This window comes from Furipterus horrens, unplaced genomic scaffold (assembly GCF_987537825.1).
Source record: "Furipterus horrens unplaced genomic scaffold, mFurHor1.1.pri manual_scaffold_6, whole genome shotgun sequence".
In the NCBI taxonomy this organism is placed as follows: Eukaryota; Metazoa; Chordata; class Mammalia; order Chiroptera; family Furipteridae; genus Furipterus; species Furipterus horrens.
The window spans coordinates 7,012,388-7,034,106 of record NW_028327176.1 but is presented as its reverse complement, the minus strand read 5'-3'; the positions used below and the strand labels follow the sequence as shown (position 1 = coordinate 7,034,106).

At 44.6% G+C, this 21,719-nt stretch overlaps 1 protein-coding gene across 1 annotated transcript in view; it reads right to left on the bottom strand.

The window, feature by feature from the left end:
• DDX1 (DEAD-box helicase 1) overlaps positions 1–21,472 on the bottom strand; it is a 34,299-nt gene extending 12,827 nt beyond the window's left edge. The window contains exons 1-15 of the mRNA XM_090280934.1: positions 21,375–21,472; positions 18,176–18,227; positions 17,813–17,876; positions 16,827–16,856; positions 16,112–16,208; positions 14,221–14,268; positions 11,774–11,857; positions 11,488–11,571; positions 11,041–11,117; positions 10,371–10,443; positions 9,330–9,406; positions 9,099–9,213; positions 8,231–8,369; positions 5,140–5,200; positions 64–162 (exon numbers count right to left, since the gene is read on the bottom strand). Of these exons, the coding sequence (XP_090137060.1) occupies positions 64–162; positions 5,140–5,200; positions 8,231–8,369; positions 9,099–9,213; positions 9,330–9,406; positions 10,371–10,443; positions 11,041–11,117; positions 11,488–11,571; positions 11,774–11,857; positions 14,221–14,268; positions 16,112–16,208; positions 16,827–16,856; positions 17,813–17,876; positions 18,176–18,227; positions 21,375–21,390 (1,116 nt within the window). The 5' untranslated portion in view covers positions 21,391–21,472. The remainder of the gene's footprint in view (positions 1–63; positions 163–5,139; positions 5,201–8,230; positions 8,370–9,098; positions 9,214–9,329; positions 9,407–10,370; positions 10,444–11,040; positions 11,118–11,487; positions 11,572–11,773; positions 11,858–14,220; positions 14,269–16,111; positions 16,209–16,826; positions 16,857–17,812; positions 17,877–18,175; positions 18,228–21,374) is intronic.
• Positions 21,473–21,719: the final 247 nt, after the last annotated feature.

The window sequence follows — 21,719 nt, the reverse complement described above, 5'->3', positions numbered from 1 at the left end:
TCATATTTTATCTCCAAAAATAAAAGCAAACACTTTAAAAAGCATAAATATATTTCAACATACGGCTTCATCCAGGACCAGGAATCTGACTTGGGATAAGTTCAGCTTTCCAGTTGACACCAAGTCATCGAGTCTTCCTGGAGTGCCAACAACTATATCGACCTGAAAAACATCAAAGAGGCTCCTGATGAAAACTGAAGAACTATCACATCACCTTGACGTAGTAACCAACAACTGTCTACTTACAATAAACCATGGATACTAAAATGTCACCTTACCTCTAAATTTGTAAAAACAAAAAACAGAAACAAAAAACACTTGTATTATCAAACTTGTATTTAGTTTGAGATTAATCTGAAGAGTTTGGCCAACTACGTTTGACATCCTTAATTGTTACACAGTCTAATATATAAAACTTGCTTTTTGCAAACAATAATCAGATGAATTTATTGGAACTCTGAAATTCAAATCCTGACTCTGCACTACCCAGTTGTATCTTCTAGTTTCAATTTTCTCGTATTTGAAAGTAATGCCTTCTACTTTGCAAGATGACTGTGGTAATTAAGAGATGAAATACGTAAGTCACTTGATGCCTAGTGTGCTAGGTGTGTCAATAAGTTGGTTGTTATTGATAACGATGATGATCAACTGTCTAGGAAAACTATAATAATCACTACTTGCCAAGTGCTTATAATACACAGGCACTGTGCTAACACTGACAAGGACTATGTCACTTCATGCTACCACTAAGGTAAATACCACTATCATCATCTGATTTTTAAATGAGAGACTGAAGTTTAGAACACGGAAGTCAAAGGCACTCGGGTGATACAAGAAGTAACATCTAAACGGGGACTCAAACGCTAGAAAAGGTCCAATTCAAATAAGAACAAGTTTTACTTTTTATTATAAACATTTTCAAATACACACACAGAGGATAATCTTGAGCAGGTATGATTACAGAGCGCCTGTACAGCTAACATCTCCCGTTCTCCTTCCCGCACTTCGTAACCAAGTCCGTTCGTACCGTGGTTAGGGTCACGGGCTTTAAAGTAAGCTCCACCATGAGCGTTGGCGTCTCGTATGCCCTAAACTGGGAAGACCATCATCTCAACAACTACTGTGAGAACTGAATAAGAAAATGAATGAGAGGCACTGAGGACAGTGCCTGGCCCATTTCCAGAAAGCAGTCAACAAAGGTTAAGTATATTTTTAAAATATATTTTATCGATTATGCTATTTCACTTCTCCCAATTTCCCCCCTTTGCCGCCCCCGCCTAGTACCCCCCATCCCTCCAGCAATCCCCCCCTTAGTTCATGTCCGTGGGTCATGCATATAAGTTCTTTGGCTTCACCCTTTCCTATATTATTCTTAACTTCCCCCTATTTTGTACCAACCAGTTATGCCTCTAATCCCTGCACCTTCTCCCTCATTCCCCCCCTTCCCCCTCCCCGCTGATAACCCTCCAAATGATCCCCATACCTATGATTCTGTTCCTATTCTGGCTGTTTGCCTAGTTTTTGTTTTTTAGATTCGTTGATAGTCGTGATTTTGTTGCCAATTTAATGTTCATTGTTTTAATCTTTTTCTTAAATAAGTCCTTTTAATGTTTCATGTAACAATGGCTTGGTGATGATGAGCTCCTTCAGCTTTACCTTGTCTGGGAAGTACTTCATCTGCCCTTCCATTCTAAATGATAGCTTTGCTGGATAGAGTAATCTTGGTTGTAGGTCCTTGCTTTTCATCACTTTAATTACTTCTTACCAGTCCCTTCTTGCCTGCGAAGTTTCTTTTGAGAAATCAGCTGACAGTCTTATGGGAACTCCTTCGTTGTTAACTCTCTGCTTTTTTCTCTTGCTGCTTTAAAAATTCTCTCTTTATCTTGAACCTTTGGCATTTTAAATAAGATGTGTCTTGGTGTGGTCTTCCTTGGGTCCAACTCGTTTGGGACGCTCTGTGCTTCTCAGACTTTTATATCTATTTCCTTCCCCAAATTTGGGGAGTTTTCTTTTTCAAATAAGTTTCCAATTTCTTTCTCTTCCTCTTCTCCTTCTGGCACCCCTATGATTTGGATGCTGGTATGTTTGGAGATATCCCAGGGGGTTCTTACACTATCCTTGTTATTTTGAATTCTAGCTTCGACTTGCTGTTCTGGTTGAACGTTTATATCTCCCTTCTGTTCCAAATTGTTGATCTGAACCCCAGCTTCCTCCCCTTCACTGTTGGTTCCCTGTAGACTTTTCTTTATTCAGTTAGCGTAACCTTCATTTCTTCCTTTCTGTTGCTGCTGTACTCAATGAGTTCTCTGAGCATCCTGATCACCAGTGTTTTGAACTCTGCCATCCGATAGGTTGGCTATCTCAGTTTCATTTTCTGGGGTTTTGTTCTGTTCTTTCATTTGGCCCATATTTCTTTGTCTCAATTGGGCAGCCTCCCTGTGTTTGTTTCTGTGTATTAGGAAGAACTGCTCTGACTCCCTGTCTTAGTAGCTCGGCCTACCTGTAAATTGTGTGGGGCCGAGCCTTAGGTAATCGCCAGGGCGGGGCAACCCACTTCACCGCTTTGGGGCTCTGTGTAGGGGGAGGGCTTGGAGAGGGGACAGTGCCATTGCCTGGCTTCTGGAAGTTTGCCCAGCACTCGCCCCATTTCCTGTCACTTCACCTACTCCCTGTATGCGACTGGTGCCCTTTCCGCTGCTGCCCTGGTGCCGAGTCCCAGTGGGGTTGGGGCGGGGGGTGGGGGCTGCGTTCCTTCTAAGACTGTGCGGGCCCTTTGCGGAGTCTCCTGAAAATCTGGCAGTTTCCGCTGCCATCCCAACCGCCACTGGTTTTTACAGCCAGAAGTCCTGGGGATTTAGCTCCCTGGGCTGGGATCGCTCACTCCCGATTTTCACCCACACGTGAACGTGGGACCACCGGTCCCGCCGCTGCCCCTCCACCACCACACCGAGTCTCCTCGCCTCTCTGCCCGTCTCCACGTCTCCACCCCTCCTGTCTGCCTGGCTGAATGTGGCTTCTTTAAATCCTTGGTTGTCGGACTTCCATACAGTTAGATTTTGACAGTTCTGGGTGGTATCTGTTTTGATGTTAGTTTTAATTCTCTCTGTGGTTGCGCAAGGAGGGGAAGCATGCCCACCTATGCCTCCATCTTGACCAGAAGGGTTAGTATTTTTAAAGTGCATTTGTGGATGTATGTATGTGAACACAAGTAAGGTATTATACAAAAAAAAATCATTCAATAAATTAGACAAGTCGAAACTTCCACTCTTTGTTGATAAGCATGAAAAAAAATCACTTCTACTCTCTTATACCTGTTTTTTCTCCTCAGACTCAGAGGTAACTTTCTCCTAACAAATTTATCCCTCTGGCCCCATTACGTCCACATCTCAGACTTTGAAAAGGCGGGATTCTGTGCTGAATGAACTTCCAAGTTGACCCATTAAGACATTCATATTCCCATGAAATATGAAACATATCTCTGAAGGAAATGTTTCACTTGTATTGATAACTATATATAGGTCTTAGTTCAACCTGGAAAATACAAAGATGAAATCTGTCCAGCGTACGAAGAATCTACTGTATGCCAAGCATGTGACGGGGCTGTGCGCAGCAGTGACAAAATGTTGTTCTGGTTCTACGTGTAACACCTCCTCAGTACAGGATTGTAACCCACCTTGTGAGTTTCCGCCCCCCTCAGTTTCAGCATGAAAACAGGCACAAGGTCGCTCAGGTTTAAACAGAAAAAAGGAACCCAGTTAAACTGGAAAAGCCTGACAGAGATATTAGTATGACTTGTACAATGATATCAACTACCCCACCAGGTCTCAGCTGCATGTGTTGCATAATGCTGCAACTTTAAAAGATTTTTAAAAATTAAACAGTTCTCCTCTCGCTCCAAAGCTGACTTCTGCCGCAGCGTAAGACGCAGCAAAGGGCAGAGACTGAGCCAGAGGCCGGGGGAGACGAAGCGGCAGCGACAGTGGGGTGGAGAGAACTGGGAGGGAACCTATTAGATCCCCGAAGTGGAATGAAACTGAGTCCTACCACGAAAGCTGCAGAACAAGTGCCTGACTCTGCCGTTAGCCTCAGCCAGTACCAAACTTAGGCTGTGACCAACGACAGCAAATCTAAGTCCCCAAAAGCTCTGGAGCTGAAAAATATGAGTTAAGAAACGTAATAACTTATGAAGAGAATGGACCTGGGTTTAAGGAACCAAGATTGGGAACGAACATATTAAATATCTCTTACAAGCACTAAAATATAACACACTAAATAGGAACATATTAAAGCACTATTGCTATCTTAAAATAGCACTAACAAGTACGGTATGATTCCTTGCACTTAATATGCATAACAGGTCAAATCTAAAACACTCAGTATAAAAGTTCTTTTGATGGGCACTGATGTAACATAACAGGAAGGAGGACATGTTTGCTCTCAATGACTCAGTATCGGGTGGTTTAGACTGAATGATAAAATATTTAGAGAAGAAAATGGAAATAAAATTTGTAAGGAAGAAGTCACTTCATACATATAAAATCATGTATAAGGTCCTATGCATATTTAGCTTCACAGGCTTGAGCACAGTTAAGAGTTTTCAAACTTCTCCCCAACTAAGAAAGACCCCAGTCTTAGCTTTACCCTCACAAATGAAAGGCTAGGCACGGCCTGTAAGACTTACCCTGGTAAGTACCTGTACTCACCTCCCTCCTCCTGGAAGTGCACCTCGTCTCCCTTCATCCACCCCAATGATCTCTGCCAGAACTTCTACCCTTCTCTGCAATCCACCCTTTCTCTGTTTCTTAATTCCCGTTTCTTCTTTTTCAATTATCCCCCCGCCCTTCAAAAAAGAAACGATACTTAATTCAACTGAGAACATTCTCAAGATGCTCAAAAGGTAAACAAACACACAAACAAACAAAGACGGACGCTGGGATTCCGCACGAGGGGTTTGGAGGAACTACTGTTCTGAACAATTCCAGGAAAAGGCATACCTACAAGAGGCTTTTGAGCAAACCTATACTTTCTTGACCTTATCTTAACTTCGGCGTCTTGACTTGTCTTGAAACACCACGCAACTGCGTTGCCATAACGACCACCCATGGTGTTACCTTTTTAAAGACTAACAGCACAGCTTACCCCGTTATCTAAGACAGAGAGCTGGTCCCGGGCCGCAACGCCTCCGATGATCAGAAGCTCCCTGAAACAGATACCAGAATAACAATGAAGGAAAAGACTGAAGCACGCTTTACGAGATGATACGTATCGACTTCTTTTAGGTGAAAATTAAAGTAACTGAGGAAGAATCCACATGAGCCGAGTGTGAAAGCAAGGAGCCCCCAAAACGCCCCCCTCATCGTCAGAGCCTCCAGGTGCTCCGAAACCTTGTTTCCATCTACCTTTCCAGACACATGAGTACATGCTTGTATGTGTATAGAACATCTCTAAAATTATATATAAATACCAATTTTAAAAAGTGGCCTTCAGGTAGAATTACTAAAAACAGGGGTGATCTGGTGAAATGACTTAGTTTTTATAGGATATCCTTTAGTTGTCCTAATTTTTCCCCTTCAAAATACTTCACAAATAATGTTTAGGTTTTAAAAAATTGCCTTATGTCAAAATAATTCAATGGGAGGAAAAGAATAGCCTTTTCAACAAATGATGCCAGAACAAACGGATACGCACATGCAAAAGAATGAAGTTTAATCTCTTTCTTTATATCACACTCCAAAATTAACTCAAAATGAACCACAGAGCTAAATATAAGACCTAGAAAAAGAAAACTCTTAGAAGAAAACACAGGAGTCTAGTTTCATGACCTTGGGTTAGGCAGTTTCCTTGTACACAAAAAACCCAAAAGCAATAATGAAAAAAATAGGTAAACTGACTTCATCAAAATTAAAAACTTTTGCATTTCAAATGACACTACCAAGAGAGTAAAAAAACAGCCCACAGAATGGGAGAAATTATCTGCAAATCATAGAGTGGGGCAAAGTTTACAGTTTTGAGTACACAAAACAGTTTATTCTTGTATTATCATTTATTAAATTACTATAGTATTTTCCATACAAACAACGGTAAACCTACTTTTGTCCATCCTGTGTATCTAATACATTGTGTGTGTGTGTGTGTATGTGTGTGAGAAAAACTCTTAAAATTCAACAATAAAAAGACAAATAACCCCATGGAAAACCAGGCAGGGAACTGGAACAGACACTACAAATGGCCAACAAGCACACGAAAAGACGTTCACCGTCACTAGCTACACAGAAACGTAAATCAAAACCACAGTAAGATGCCACTTCACACACAGTAGGACGGCTACAGTCAGAAACACAGACAGTGAGTTTGTTGAAGATACAGAGAAACGAACCCGCATACACTCCTACTGGTGATATCAAATGGGGGTGTCACTTTGGGAAAGTCTGGCAGTTCCTTAAAATGTTAAACATGTAGCTACCATGTGACCCAGCAATTACAGCCAGGTACACATCAGGGGAAATGAAAACGTCCACACAAAGCCTGTACACTAATGTTCACAGCACAGTGGCCAAACAGAGTAAATAACCCAAATGCCCATCAACTAACGTGTGAATAAACAAAAATGAGGTATATGCATGTGATGGAATATTTCCGGCACTATGAAGGAGTGAAGTACTGACAATTGACAAACCTGGAAAACATTATGCTAAGCCAGAGAGGCCAGTCACAACAGAGCACACCTGATCAATTCCATTTACATAAAATGTCCCCACCAGGAAAACCTACAGACAGGAAGTCAGTCAGTAAGTAGCCACACTGCAGAGCTGAGGACTATGCAAGGACAGCCCCCATCTCAGGGAGTGTAACTGGGAATGGGATGAGCAACACTAAATGCATCTAAAACAAGGGCCCCTGAGGCATGTCAGCACCTAGGATTCAGGGCGGCACACGCAGCAAGTGGTACCCAGGAAGGGAGGACGGGGACCGCTCAGCCAGGTCAGCTTCACAGAAAGACCGGGATGTGAGCTGAGTTTTCATAGGAAAGGCTCATCTGTACTGAGCACCAAAATAAGTATAACCCACAGTTTACCACATTAATGAATTTATTTTATTATTCACGTCCCCTTCCAGCCTTCGTCCATAGGCATATTAACCTTCACACACAATTATACACGATAATCAATTCACATTAGCATTTTACATTCTTCCCAAAACGCTGTTCTGAAGAGTTCCGAGTCTCTCACACTGAACAGGCGCCCTGGTTCTGCGCCCCCTTGGTGACCCTCCCACCACACCTGCTTCGTTGCTTCCCTGCACGCTGGCCCCATGTAATTCTGCAACAGCAAAGGCTAATGCTCAGTTACATCCCTGACCGCTAGCCGAAGGCTTCACACAGAGTAGGCATTCAGATCGTTACTTAATAGGTAACATGCATCCACCCTGAAAACAAAATCAGAAGTTATTTTACCTAAAAAGTATCATTTATCCCTGAGGAAGTTTTACTTCTAAGAAAGACCAGAATAAAAACGATGGGCCTGCATGATGCCAATAATTCAGTTTCTGAAATGAAGACACTGGTGACGGTTGCCCCATGTTGTAGCTTCACTGAAGGCACCCAAACTGGGCCCTTTGCGTGAGGAACTTTACAGTGCGTGAGTTATTTCAATAAAACAAGTCAGTCAACGTGAAATTCACAAAAACCTAGTGGCAAATCAACCGACAGGGAGATTTATTTATACGACATGGGCTTCCCCAAATTAAACGGGACCCTGCTGAGCTAAACGTTCCACGAGGTCATTAACTTACGGCAGGAAGAGCCCCCTAAGTGGACAGTGGCCAGTCGGCCACCCAGACAAAAGGACGCGGCCCTGCGAGGCCAGAACACACTGCAGTGTCAGGGTCACCAACATGCGTGACAGAGCGCGATATGCTGTCCACGCAAACGAAGTGATGAATTTAACACCAAATGAAACGCTCCATTTAAAAAACTAATTCTTACTCTGATACTGTCTTGCAAACCTCTTCATGTAAGAGGCACAGAAAAAAGAAACCTCTGAAAGCGAACATCACTCAAGCAGCTCTGTGCAGGAACTAACTGCCACCACACGTCAGAGTGAACACACTCCCACACTTCCGTGCGCATGCCCACACCCTGCACTTCCACCTCGGTTTTCCCTACCGCCCTCTCTCCCCCGAACACCTCAAACCTAAGGCAGCAGGCATGTGAGCTCAACGGGGCCTTTACCGTAACTTAGGGTTGTCGATGTACTTCTTGAATTGCTTGACATTGTTGAGGGTCTGTTCAGCCAGCTCTCGGGAGGGCTCAATGATGAGGGCTTTGGGCGCGTTGGGGAGGAACTTGGTCTGCGCCACCTGCGCATTACCTTAAGAGAATAGAAAGGGCTGGGACCCATTCCAATCCCACCTCCAAGTGCCATCGCTTGTAACACATGCGTGCAAATATCCCAATAGCAAAATTTCAAATAGCAACTGTCAAAAAGTACAGGAAGCAGTCAAACAAAACACAATACAGCTAAGATTCCTCAAATGAATGAAGCTTTCTTTAAATCTATTTGCAATAATTGTAACTGATTAACATGTTCTGTGATAAAATAACTAGGTTACAAAATGTACTCACTTCAGAGAACTGAAACAGACCGGCAATACAATGGGTAAGAGTCTGATCTCTGGAGTCAGACTGACCGGTTTGAATTCAGGTCTACCAGCTACTTGTTCTGTGACCCTGGGCAGGTGACTTCAGGTCCCTGCTCCTCAGTCCTCAGTCTGTAAAATGGGCAGAGCGCTCCCTTACGGGGCTGTCGTGAGGATTAAGTAGTCTTTGTGAAGCATGACCACGGTGCCATGGCACTTAATGTGCACATGTTATAAATACTAACTGTCATTGTCATCATCATCATCATCGGGATCCCCCAGATCCCTAAACTGAAACCCAATACTCAAAAGAGTTTATGAATGAGGTTCTGAAACTGAACTTTACTGATGTCTGAATAGAGACATGTGCCTAAAGCAACAAGGAGACCGTGCATAGCTCCCCGCGGGAGAAGCCTCGCGGCTGGGGCTGTCACCTGCAGCCCTCCCCGCAGCGGCGTTACCTGTGTGCTGCGACTTGGCAACGCAGCTGTCCGGTGCCTTGGAAAGAGCCACAAAGCCATCTTTCGGTGGAAACTTAAAGTCTTCTTCCCCGAAGTTAAATTTTAGCTCAGCATTCTAGCGCGGAATAAAGGAGAAAAGGAAATGTCTCACTCTAACGGCAAACTGGCCGATACACCAGAATGCAGATCATAGCTGTGATCCCAGCAGAATCTTTCTCAATGGCGTCTTACCTTCAAAACACAGGCGGGAAAGAGCGCTTGGTTCTTCAGATGTGATGGTATTTCAAATGCCAGGCCAAGGTCTTTCCCTTTAAAAATACACAGAAGGAAAGAGACAGAGAGGTTGAGCCGCCCCACGCTCCCACGCGCACCTGCCACCGACCGGCACCTGTGCCCTCCCCGTGCGGCCACGAGGGACGCGCTGCCTACGGCCGGCGCACCTGTCCCCTCTCCCTGATACCCCGGAGCGGCGCCTTCACGACGTACTTGATTTCCCCACTCGGACGAGAAGCATTCGAACGCAGTCTGTCCCAAACAGAGCTCCTCCCATCCGGCTGGCTCCCTGCCTACTGCCACCCCGCCCCCACCCGTCTGCTTTCGACACAGCGGCTGTGATGACACTGGTAACTAAAGACGCATGACGCACCTTCTCTACTCAGAGCCCTGGCGGCTTCCAACCTCACCCCAAGTAACCAGTCTGTGTCCTGACCAGTAAGGCCCCACCTGGCCCGGCCCCACTACCCCCCGCCCGCCCCCCCGCCACACTAGTGCGCTCCAGGCCCCCTGGCCTCCCCAAGTCGTCTCAGGGCCTTTGCACTTACCGTCCCTCTTCCTGAAACACGGTTCCCACATTGCGGCTTGGCCCACCACCCACTCACTCAGGCTGCTCTAAGACACCAGCCGACGGGACGGGAGAAGCCCCCCCGCACCACCCTGTGCACACGAGCACCCCCACCCCCCGACTACCAGCATGCCTCACGCCCTCACCCCAGTGTACACGCCCCCGCAGTGCCCCTGCGCCCACCTGCCATACGAGGTATCTGTCCGTCTCTCCCCACCCGCCGGGCAGCCCCACAGAAGGAAACATGCTGTCTACTCCACTTTTTGCTGAATCTGCAGCACCTACCAGGGTGCCTGGCACTTAACAAATGCCCGATAAGTATTTGTTCAAAAAAAGACCAGGAGGGAGGGAGAGAGGAATGAAGAAGAGGGTAAGGGGATGTAAAAACCACAAATACACCTTTTCTAAAGGACAACCCACAGGAGGCTTACCATTTTTGGAGAATTTGACATGTCCTTTGTCTATATCTAGGTAACACCCAATGGTATCATGCATAGTGAACTCCTGCAAAACCAGAAAGTGCTGTTAATAGAAAGCAAACCCACAAATAATGTTGAAAGTTCAAAGACACCTGCATCAGAAGTGTTAGTGGTTCAAAATACTTCCCGGAAGCTCTGGTGTAGCTGTTAAAAGTGCCTCCCACAGCCTTTCAGACAGAACAGTAAAAATGGCCGGACAGGCTTTTTAGCCTGCATGCCTTTGCATTCACCAGAACACGTACATTTACATTCCCATGATTAAAAATAAGAAATGAGGATAATGGGCATTAAAGTCAAAGCCAAAAATCAAAATGGGGTAAAAACAGAAGGCTAAATAAACTTCATAACCTTCCTTCACTGAAGTCCAAATATGAACTCCCGGCGGAAAATACAAGGCTGGGCAAACGTAGGTTTACAGCAGTGAGTACATGGCGTTTATTCTTGCATTATTGGTTAATTATTATATTATCATTATTACTGGCCTCCTTTAGCCCACCCCTGTACACAGATAATCCACTTGAATTTGAGAATCATTTCTCTGCCTTCAGTCCAGCCACAAGTGAGGGAGTGAGTCTGCAAGCAAACTCACTGATGCTATGATGAGGTCAACAAAGTCACTTACCTCTCCATAGTTATCAAATTGTTTATTATGGGATTTCTTTCCTGTTCCACCAAAGCCAAAGCCAAACTTGTCAGTACCTGGATTTTAAAAAGTATGTTACTCATGTGGTGAGAGTAGAAAGAAAACCAAAGCCCTGTACACAGGCTGACAGAAGTACAGTAACAGAGGGCACCTACGCGGTCCTGGGTGCTGTGTATTTACGCACACTAACTTTATTCCAATTTCTGCCTCCTGTTCTTTCCCTAGTCGTCCTGATGTCACACTGTCATAATGTACACTTTTTGGTACTTTACATCTTCTTTGCATCAGGCCGAGGTACAGATAAATATTATTTCTAAAATATACACTTTGTATGGTCAAGTTTATCATTTCGCTCCCCTTTATAAGAAAACGTTGACAATTCCCAAATATAAATGAATAAACGCAGTTTATTTTAGAAACGCTTACCTAGGTCTAAGGAGGCCTGCATGGAAGACCATCCAACGCGGCATAACCCCTGGTCATGACAGGACACTTCGTAGTAGTGCTTCCCTGCAAGAGCAGAGTGCGTCACGATCTATATACATCACACCCGGGGTTCACTGAACACGTCGCCACTTTCCCATCATTTCTGAATTACAATACGTATAACCCAGAGGAAGGACGGAGGTCCTGTAACATTAAAAACCTCCCCAGGGCCTTGGCAGGGGGCTGGGGGAAGGAAGTCCGCACGTGTGCAGACGTGGCCCGGTACCTTTCGTCAGCCCTTTGGTCGCCCGGCATCCGTGCCACTCCTTCACTTCTCTGCTCTGACAGCACAGACCGTCTGACCCAATGGCTGGATTTGAGAAGAGCACAGGAAACCCTGTCAGCCCGGACTATGTAGTCACACGTCCTGAGTGTCTTTCAGCCGCACTAGTAACCCCTTCACGTGTGGCCATGTGCCCACGAACGAGGAGCTCTGATTCCTGAGTAACGGCAGGGCCTTCTCCAGAAGTCACTGTCCCTATTCATCCCCTGGACGGCCTTGGCCATGACGGAGACTGGTTTCTACACAGTCCCCTCTTCACCAGGGCAAGATTTTACTGCAACCAGCCCAGAAAGGACTCAGAAGAGCCCCTGATCTGACCTGCACGCATAGCGGCTGCATCAGCCACACTGATAGTGTTTAGACAATGGTCCTCTTACGTCCTTTAGAGAAATGGGTACTCAAGGGTGACGCGGTGCCCACCCGAGATCCCTGCTGCTGTCACTTATGTATCAATCAAAGCTGGAGTGAGCACTGAGCTAAAAGGAAAGCAGGAGCTGTGTCTAGCCTGCTCCCCGATCCAACGACCCAGAAACCATAAACGGAGAGCAGGAAAAAGCACGGATAAACCAACCCGTGCGTGTTATTTAATAATATTAGCGTTCTCAAGCACAAAGCTCCATAATATACGTCACGGTCGGTCACAGTGCTTACTGGCAATCAGTGGCTTTAAGTAAAAAATGGACTTCTGTCTGTGACGCAAAGAAACAGTAACTTCTGTCCTGGTTCAGGCTTGCGACTCACATTCAGCAGCTGAATGCAGAACAAACCTTTTTAAAAAGCTGAGACCTCGTGACATTTTACTTCACGTAGCAAATTATTTATTCAAAGTTGTCAATTCTTACTCAAAGGACACTACATTATATAAAACTTTAAACTTTCAAAAATGTTCCTTATCAGTGGCAAATCCTTAAATTTTTATATTTAAAATTAGGCATGCAGATACACAGATACAAACTCTAACATAAAGCGCACGGAGAGCAGCAGCGGGGGCTTTTTGGTCTGGCTGGCTGTCTTGTCAGGACTCCTCGTGCCCACCCTCCATTTCCCTGCACCCTGCTTTTCTTAACAGCACCCTGTCAAGACTCCCCTAGGTCAACTCCGTTCTTGACGCCTGATCACACCCAAGGACTCTACAGAGTGCTGACTCAGTCCCTGCGACGCATTCACAACACCCCGGTCCTTGTTAATTCCCAGCAACGGCATGTGCTTTCTTGCCAGGCTCTCCCTTGTAAGCAACGCTCCATCAAACAGCTTTGCACGTATGTCCGCGTCTACTGCCACTTTCGTTCCTAAGGGTTAGACCTTCCAGACATACTTTTAAAAACTTTAATAGGTCATGCCAAACTGCTTTCCAAAAAGGCACTAACTCCCATCAGCTACCGCTCTTTAGGACTGCTGCCAATCAGATACAAAATGACATCTCCCTGTAACTTTAATTTCCGTTTCCCCACGTCCCGTAAATCGATCTTGCATGTTCGCTGCCATTCGGACGGGCTCTGCTGTGAGCTGCCTGTTCATAGTCTTTGCCCACTTTCCTCATTGGCTGTTTACCTCTTTCTTACCAAAAACGGGTACTTACACAAGAACTCCTTAACAGTTTATAAAGGGACTTCCTTTCATCAACATTGCAAGTACTCTTTCCTTATTTATTGTCTCAGCTTTTTCCTGTGACAACTTTTCCACACACATTTTTTAGAATTTTATACAAACGTACCTACATCTTTTCTTTCGCAATTTCTGAGTTTCCTATTCGGGTTAGGAGAGCGTCCCCACCCCTAAATTGTACATGTAGCATACGTACATACACATTTAAGTCTTAAATACATAAATAATTTGTTTCTAGATATGTGTCTTTCATTTTACTCCAGATGGATGCTCGACTGTGCTGAAACCCTTACTGAATGATCCCTTTTCCCACTGAAATGGAATTTTTTTTCCTAGATATTAACATTTCATATACACTGAGGTCTATTCCCTTATATTCCACTGACTGTCTATTCCTATGTCAGTACAGCGATCCCTCACTTATCGCAGGTATTACATTCTAGACCCCCCCGCGATAGGTGAAAAGCTGGGAAGTAGGAACCTTACATTTATTTCAGTATTTACTGTACAGTACAGCAAAATCCCATGATACAGCAAAAAATCCACGATAAATAATTAAATATAATATTTTTAAAATCCCGCAATACAGTGAGGCCGCGATAAGTGACCGGCGATATAGCGAGGGACTGCTGTACTTTAACTGTGAAACCGGAGTGACTATATTCTAAAATTTGGTAAATCAAATCCTCATTTACTATTTTTCTTCATAATTGTCTTGTGTTCTCAGGTATCATTAAAAACCAGTTTCCGAATTATAAATGAGTTGCTGAAACCCATCCACTTACCAAAAGCAGACCCTCTGTCGTACGGGTTCATCTGCCACTTGTTGAGCACTAAACGAATTCAAGCAGGCACGGTTACCAACAAACGTAGGAAATCAAAAGCACTCGATCAAAAATAAAGCACATGTCTTATATAACCTAATTCCTCTCGGTTCAATTTCACATATTACCTGAAATGTACAGGTAAACATGTGGCTGTTTTTATGATCGGCAACCCTGAAACGGAAAACGGAAACAGGCCAAAGGTAACAATCGCTGGCCTGTCGGGGGTGAAACCTCTCCTCCTCATCACTTCAATGCCCTTGGCATCAGGGGGCACTGACCTCTGTCATGCCTCTGAGGGCACTGATAAAATAAAGTGTTCGTAACTAAAAAAGCTGACTTTGATCATAATAAAAATAATTGACCAACACATCAAGATCTAATTAAGTATCATTTTATCATTATTTTTTAAAAAGCAAGCCCTTCATCTTAAATAATACCATATTTGAAAGTCACAAGATTTTTCCTCCTTACTTTACTGGAATCAGCATTTCCTTTTCTAAAACATCTCATTAGTACACGGATAATCAAAAGATGATAATAACTATAGAGAACTCCACACGTTTTCACGCTCAACTTTCCACGCAAGGTAGAAATCTTTTCTCTATTTCTGGTCAAGTGATATCTACCATCTGCTTAAACCCTCTGAGTACGAAGAAGTACCTTCCTCTGGAGGGTCGCTCTTCCACTGCTGGCTCAATCTAGCTACTCAGAAGTTAAACAGAAACCCTCATCTACAGTATCTCTAATTAGTCCTAGTCCTACTTTTTATTGAACAGTTATTTTCTCCCGAGATCCCTTCATTTGTGTCCCCGTGTTTAAATATCCAGTTTCTTTACTCCTCATAGAACATGACTTTCAGAACCATTAACAGTCTGGTTATTCTCTGGAAGCATTCGCTTTTATAACCACCTCTCATAAATGATGCTTTAGAGTTGTTACAAGTTTGACATCATTTTTGAATAGGCCAACAGTCTAAAGAGTTCACATCCAGCAGTACCTCACCATTCACTTACAAATGAGCTCCTTCTACCAACGATATCACATTGTCCCTCTCAAACTACTCACAAGGAAATGCCGATATGCCAAATTCATTCCACTTACGCTTATAATTTTGTTACAATCCTACTTTGTATTATGAAAAAAAGTGATGTAAAATATGAAGTAAATTTTGTTAAAATATAACAAAACCATAGATTACTCAAGATAGAATGGAATTCAGAAACTGTTTAATCAAAGCAATACTATTTAAAGATGATGAAATTGATGTAAGATTGTTCATGCTACAGAGAGGACCAAGAACCCAAGTAAATGCCCAATCTCCATGCAGACAGAATTGAAAATAAGAAACTGACTTTAAAATTTACACTTTACACTTTTAACTTCCTGGGCTCCTTCTTTCTTATCTTAAAAGAAAATACATGCCTCTTTTCCCCGTAAAAGGAATATTTCCCACCACCATTAGTTTTTACTCCATCAATTATTTGTAAACATCCTTCTTTAATAACTTTGTAAAACACTGTGCCAATTTAATATTAGGTGCAAAAAAGATATCAAGTTAAAAACATTAATGTAACAAAATAAAGAACACGAAGTTAACACCAACATTAAAATAACTAAATATAATTTCCCAGCTCCACAGTTTTCTCAAAGGAAGCACCATCAGTACTGCGGAGAGACGCCCTTTCACCATCCATGCTCTAAACAATACTTAGTACCCCTGTTCCCAGTGCGCCCAACGCCACCCCCCGGACACGACAATAAAAACGAACACCCAAACCTCACATCCGTACATGCCAGGGATGAGAATTACTAACTTGTACAAAAAGAAAATATTAATATGCAAAAGTACCGGAAGCACCCGTTTTGATGGTCGTTTTTCCTTTTTTGCCTTCCTGCTGGTCTTTCAGAGTTTCGTACACTATCTGGATCACTGGAATACTGAAGGCCTACCAGAGAGACAGGAGTGCCTTCGCGTTAGCATTCAGATGTTAATGTCAGTTTAATAATCAACATAAATTACAAAAGTTATGCACGCACATTAAATAATTACCCATGTATCAGACTGTCAATCTAATTTTATTTGCCCAAACCCAGAATATCAGCAAGATCCCCACAAGAGCTGACTACATGAAGGTAACAGGAGCCAGCTCACACCCTGTCCCGGAAAGAACAGAAAAACCTAATGAATGAACCTAAAGACGAAAAATACCATCCAGTCTGACAAACTGTTTCTCTCGTCCAGGCCGACAGGAGACTGACCTCCATGTGCAACCCTTTTAATACGGAAGCCACTGTAGTGAAATTCAGGAGGGAATGTAAACACTGACGAGAATGTAACTACTTCTCCAAGGCCAGCTTAAAACTCTGTCCCTAAAGCCACACTCTTACAGAAGAAAGTTTAGAATTAGCTAGCAATAAAAACGTCACGCTCAGGGGTGGGCCATCAACTCGTCACATTCTGGAGGAGGCTGTTTTATTAAATATCTCAAAGTCCAGACTACTTGTTCCAAGTTGCTTTAGAAATCAACTCTTGCAAAGTAAGTCAATTTAAGTTGATTACTTACACCAGTTTTTCCACTTCCTGTTTCTGCAGCCTAAATGGAAAAAAAAAACGTGATTTTACAGATGAAGTTGTTGATTCAAAAAGCCCGATTCACTGACGATACCACACAGAAATCTTTCATTTAATTCGCTAGCTTTACTTTTACGTTGACCCGATTACTCAGTCAAGTACGACTACTGCCAGTCTTGCCACTTCCTTCCCATTCCCTTAAAAATCTGTTCTCCCCTTTTCCCCCCACTTCTACCATTCAACCTAAGGCCGCAACATTCTAACCTAGACTGCAAAAGTATCCTAATAGTATTTAAGCTTCAGAACTGTACAAGCTACTACCAACTTAACTCGTCATAAAAACACTGTTCTAACCACGTAACTCCTCTCTACTTAAAATGGCCACTGGTTCCCAGTGCCAGCAAACACCCACTCCTTCCACAGGACACTGAGAAAGAGCCCAAACCCGAGCCACTACATACCTACCGTCTGACCTCAGGTTCCACCCACCACACACACATGGTGTACCCGTCTAACTGAATGACTGCGGGATCAAATCTGCATCCTCCTCCTCCTCACTGTCTGCCTGGGTCTCGCTCCTCTTCCATCCTCCCTGGTCCAAAATCCACTTCCTCCAGGAAGAGTCCCCCACGACCCCCTCACCCAGGAGGGTAACGGGCCCCCACTGAAACCCCGTAGTATGTGCATCCCTCATCCAGGTGCCACGTTCTTTATGACAATCATCTGGGCACACATATCACTGTGCTGCTGGGTTTAAGCTTCTCAAGGGCGAAAGCTGCATCTTATTCGCCTTTGTTTTTCCCACAACTCCTACCTGTACTTTGAATACAGTATGTGCATCCTAAATATATGCAAATAAATAGAATTAATTTGGTGAAAATACTATTTTTAAGCCCACGGGGCTCTTACACTGATAGACAATCAGCCCCTGAAGTGTGTACCCCCAGCTCCCTACCACCTCACCACAATGAAACATACCATAAGCACATCACCACCTCCTAGGATCAACGGGATGGATTCTGCTTGGATATCCGTTGGGAGACTAAAAGAATCATATTTTGAAAAATGTTAGTCTGTTAAAAAAAAAAATCACCCAAGCTAATTAAGGGATATTAGATTATAAATCCTAAAAGAGAATTTTATTTGGTAAAAAGTACCTTTTTCAGCTAGAAATATATCAAAGTTTCAAAAGAAAAATGTTCTATAAGTTAGAGAATCACAAGGAAAACTGAATCTCACCTGCCCAACTATACCCAAAAAGATCTGATGAGATCACCACCAACTGTTTAAATTACAAAGCACTGTTGTTACAGATACATTTACGCTTTGTTGTGCACTTACAGCCAATCCATCTCTTCCACGGCTTGCGCGATTTCAGGCATAACACCCATCTCTGAAAGTAAAAATCATTGTTAAAAACCACACCTACTAAATTGAAATCATATTGCTGTTAAAATTATTGTCCACAGAACAGAGAACAGGCTTGGAAGCAGCGCTCGGTCACAGAGCGCCTCCTGAGTGTGTGGCGCTGCAGAAGGAGTGTAAGTTTCACAGAAAGACCAGCGATGTCACCTGGGGCAAGCTATCAACCTGCTCTCTCCACACCCGATGGGGCTGGTATTACCTACCCTGTAAGGATGTAGGAGGATCACAGATAATATGTCATACATCTGGCACTTAATACGCAGTAACCACCAGTGTCTCAGGAGTAATGGAAAACCTGCCAGAGTTAGAGAGAGGGTTCTAGACCAGCATCTTGGCTGTTTCCTCTAGAGATGATGGGAAACTCATGTGCCTGGAGAACCCACGTTTACTGTCAGCCATAATCAAAACTTTGGCTAACTAAAAAGGGAGGGGCCCGTGGTAAAACTTGGGTAACTGGCAATATTACATGAACTGCTCTGTTCGTAATTGTTCACATATTTAAATAATTCTACTTCGGAGTCAGTCCTAATTGAATAGACTGGATTATTTCTGATTGGATTTTCTCATTTTACTATTTCTCAAATTAACTGTAAAGGACAGTTGGATTACATACATCTTTCCAAATAAGAAGTAAGTTTTAAGTCTGCATATATAAAAATGTAGCTTTCATTACTGTTACTACAAAAGTATACATGGTCTGTCCAGAAAAAGTCCAGCCATTGTTAATATGACGAGAATGAATTACGCAACATCACTGTAACCTGGCAGCCAAGGAGAGTGGCCTGGAATGCACATGCATGAACAATGACGACTTCACTGTACTAGTCAGTGGGGGTGGTAGATGCCGTTGAGTGAGCATGTGTGTGCTGTGTGGCTGTCGCATTCAAAATGACTGAGTGAGTAGAGCAACGAATCTGCATCAAATTTTGCGTTAAGCTTGAACATTTCTCCACAGAAACTATCTGGATGATTGGGAAGGCTGCAGCTGTGGGCACTGGTGATTGGCAGCTTCATCAGGACATCGCGCCCACTCATGCATCACATCTTGGGCAGAGTTTTCAGGTGAAACATCAAATCACCCAGATGACTCAGTCCCCTACAGCCCAGATTTGGCGCCCTGTGACTTATGGTTTTTGCCCAAAACTAAAGTCACCTTTGAAAGGGAATAGATTTCAGACCATCAATGAACTTCAGAAAAATACAACGGGGCAGCTGATGGTGATTGGGAGAACTGTGTGAGGTCCCAGGTGCCTACTTTGAAGGGGACCGGGGTGTCACTGTCCTATGTACAATGTTTCTTGTATCTTGTATCTTCTTCAATAAATGTCTCTATTTTTTGTATTACATGGCTAGATACCTTCCAGACATCCCTTGTATTCCTATTATAAATTAACAATACTCAAATATTTCCAAGCCCCCAAAATAACCAGTGGGGAAATTTTATATTTCTTGTAATTGTGAAAAGACATAAAATAAATCTACAAATTGAATACATCCATTGCAAAAGTAGCTTTTTCTTTGAAACAGGTAAGAAGAATCATACTATCAATTAACACAAGACAGAAGCCTACAATTTTATGTAGTAAGCTAGTTAATATAAACATAGATGACATGGGAAAGTATAAAAACCTTTTTCAAAAAGAAAGGCTCTCCTAACTCTAAATCTCCCCAGAAAAATGCACAGGTTGATAAACTAATCAAGATTTTAAGTTGCATATCCAAGCCGACTTTCTAAGAACTGGCCCCGTTTCGAGTGTAGCTGAGCCTCCCTCCTGAAAAGGAAACGGCTTATAAACAAAGAGGAGCTGCCTGTGAAACTTGCAACGCGCAGCAACCACAGCCTGCTTTCAGCGGGTTCCACACTCTTGTTCCATTCGGGTCACGTCCTCTGCGTGTCGGCTGTGAAACTATGTTTTCTTTAACGGTCACGTTTTTAACACTTACAGGAAATATAGGGAAGTCATGTTCTTTAACTCTACGTTTGTCTTTATTTCACATCACAGACTCGTCTCGTTCTTGACCCTACCTAACGTTCTTGAAATTTAGGCATGACGCTCAGAAGAAGTGAACCTGTGCTGGAACGGCTCCATGCACTTTGGCTCTAAAATCTCGTTTTAGGAGAGGGCTGGGGAGGAAAACTAGCTACCAGTGAGGAGGCTTCCCCTTACCTCCTATTACGGGATGCAGTTACAACAGTCGGGAATCCTATCTCACGACTAAAAATTTGGGATGCCCCATTCTCTTATAGGAGAAAACTGAAAAAATACCATGACACTTGAAGTCATCTTAACAGACCAAGAACATTAAAAAACAGCAGGCCTAACTTGATCCATTTATTGCTATGTAAATTTACCACGCGTAAGTATGTATAAGGCTTCCTGCAGCTTCTTAAAACCGTGGATGTACAAATGGATTATTAAAAAAAGAGGTAAAAAGAGCAAGTGTTAGGTTAGATACACTCCCTCGGATTCCCGTTTGGAATCAAGGAGCGTATCGTACAGTAAGTATTTTTTTAAATTGATACTGGGCTAGGATGTACGAGAAGGAAAACGCTTTCGCGCGGCTTGAATACTACTCAACGTTCACGTTGACACGACAGCGTTTAACAGCAGGATGTCACAGGTTTCCGCCTGGGACGGCTTTTTTGGGGTGCGTGGGGGCTGCTGAACAAAACTGAACGGAGGCAGGAGAGTCGTTTTCCCCAAGGAGCCCTCCCCGCGCGCCGCGGCCGCGGCCCCGGCCCAACCCCGAGATCAGACGCTGCGGAGCGGAAAAGGCTCCCGAGCGCCACGGCCACGGCCGACCGGCAGCGGGCCCGGGATCGGACGCCTGTCCGCGCCCCGCGCCGCCGCCGCCCCGTCCCGTCCCCGCAGCTGCGCGCCCCCGGCACGGCAGCCCTGGAGGGAGGAAGGGGTGGGCGGGGGACGGGGAGGCCCGCGGTGCAGGCGCTAACGGCAACCTGAGCGCGCAGACCCGGCCTGGCGCGGCCGCCGAAGGCACCGCCGTGGACAGCTCCCGCCTGCACCGCGCGCGGTGCCTGTCCGCCCCCGCCCGCTGCCCGAAAGCCGAGGCGCGCGTGGAGCCGCCCGCACCGGCCCGCGCCCCGCAGACGCACCGGAGAAGGCCGCCATCGTCGCCGGTCCTCCGCCGCGTGCCTGGCGCTCCCTCTCCCCGCACTGACCCGCGGCGCCGTGGCAGCGCGCGCTTCCGGCCCCGGGCCTGCGGCTTGGCAGTTCCGGGCGGGGCCCCGGCCCCGGGGAGGACGGTTCCGGAGGAAGAAATGGCCCGCCCTGGGCCCCGGAGTGCGGACCCAGTTCCCGGGGACACTGTCAGGATCGGGCGTCGTTAGACCATCATCGCCGTTTGTTTGGAGCATGCCGTGTCCTCGGGACCACAGTTCCTCATATAAGGAAGCAGAAGAGGGTCACACAGTGGCCCAGGGTGACCTGACGGCAGAACT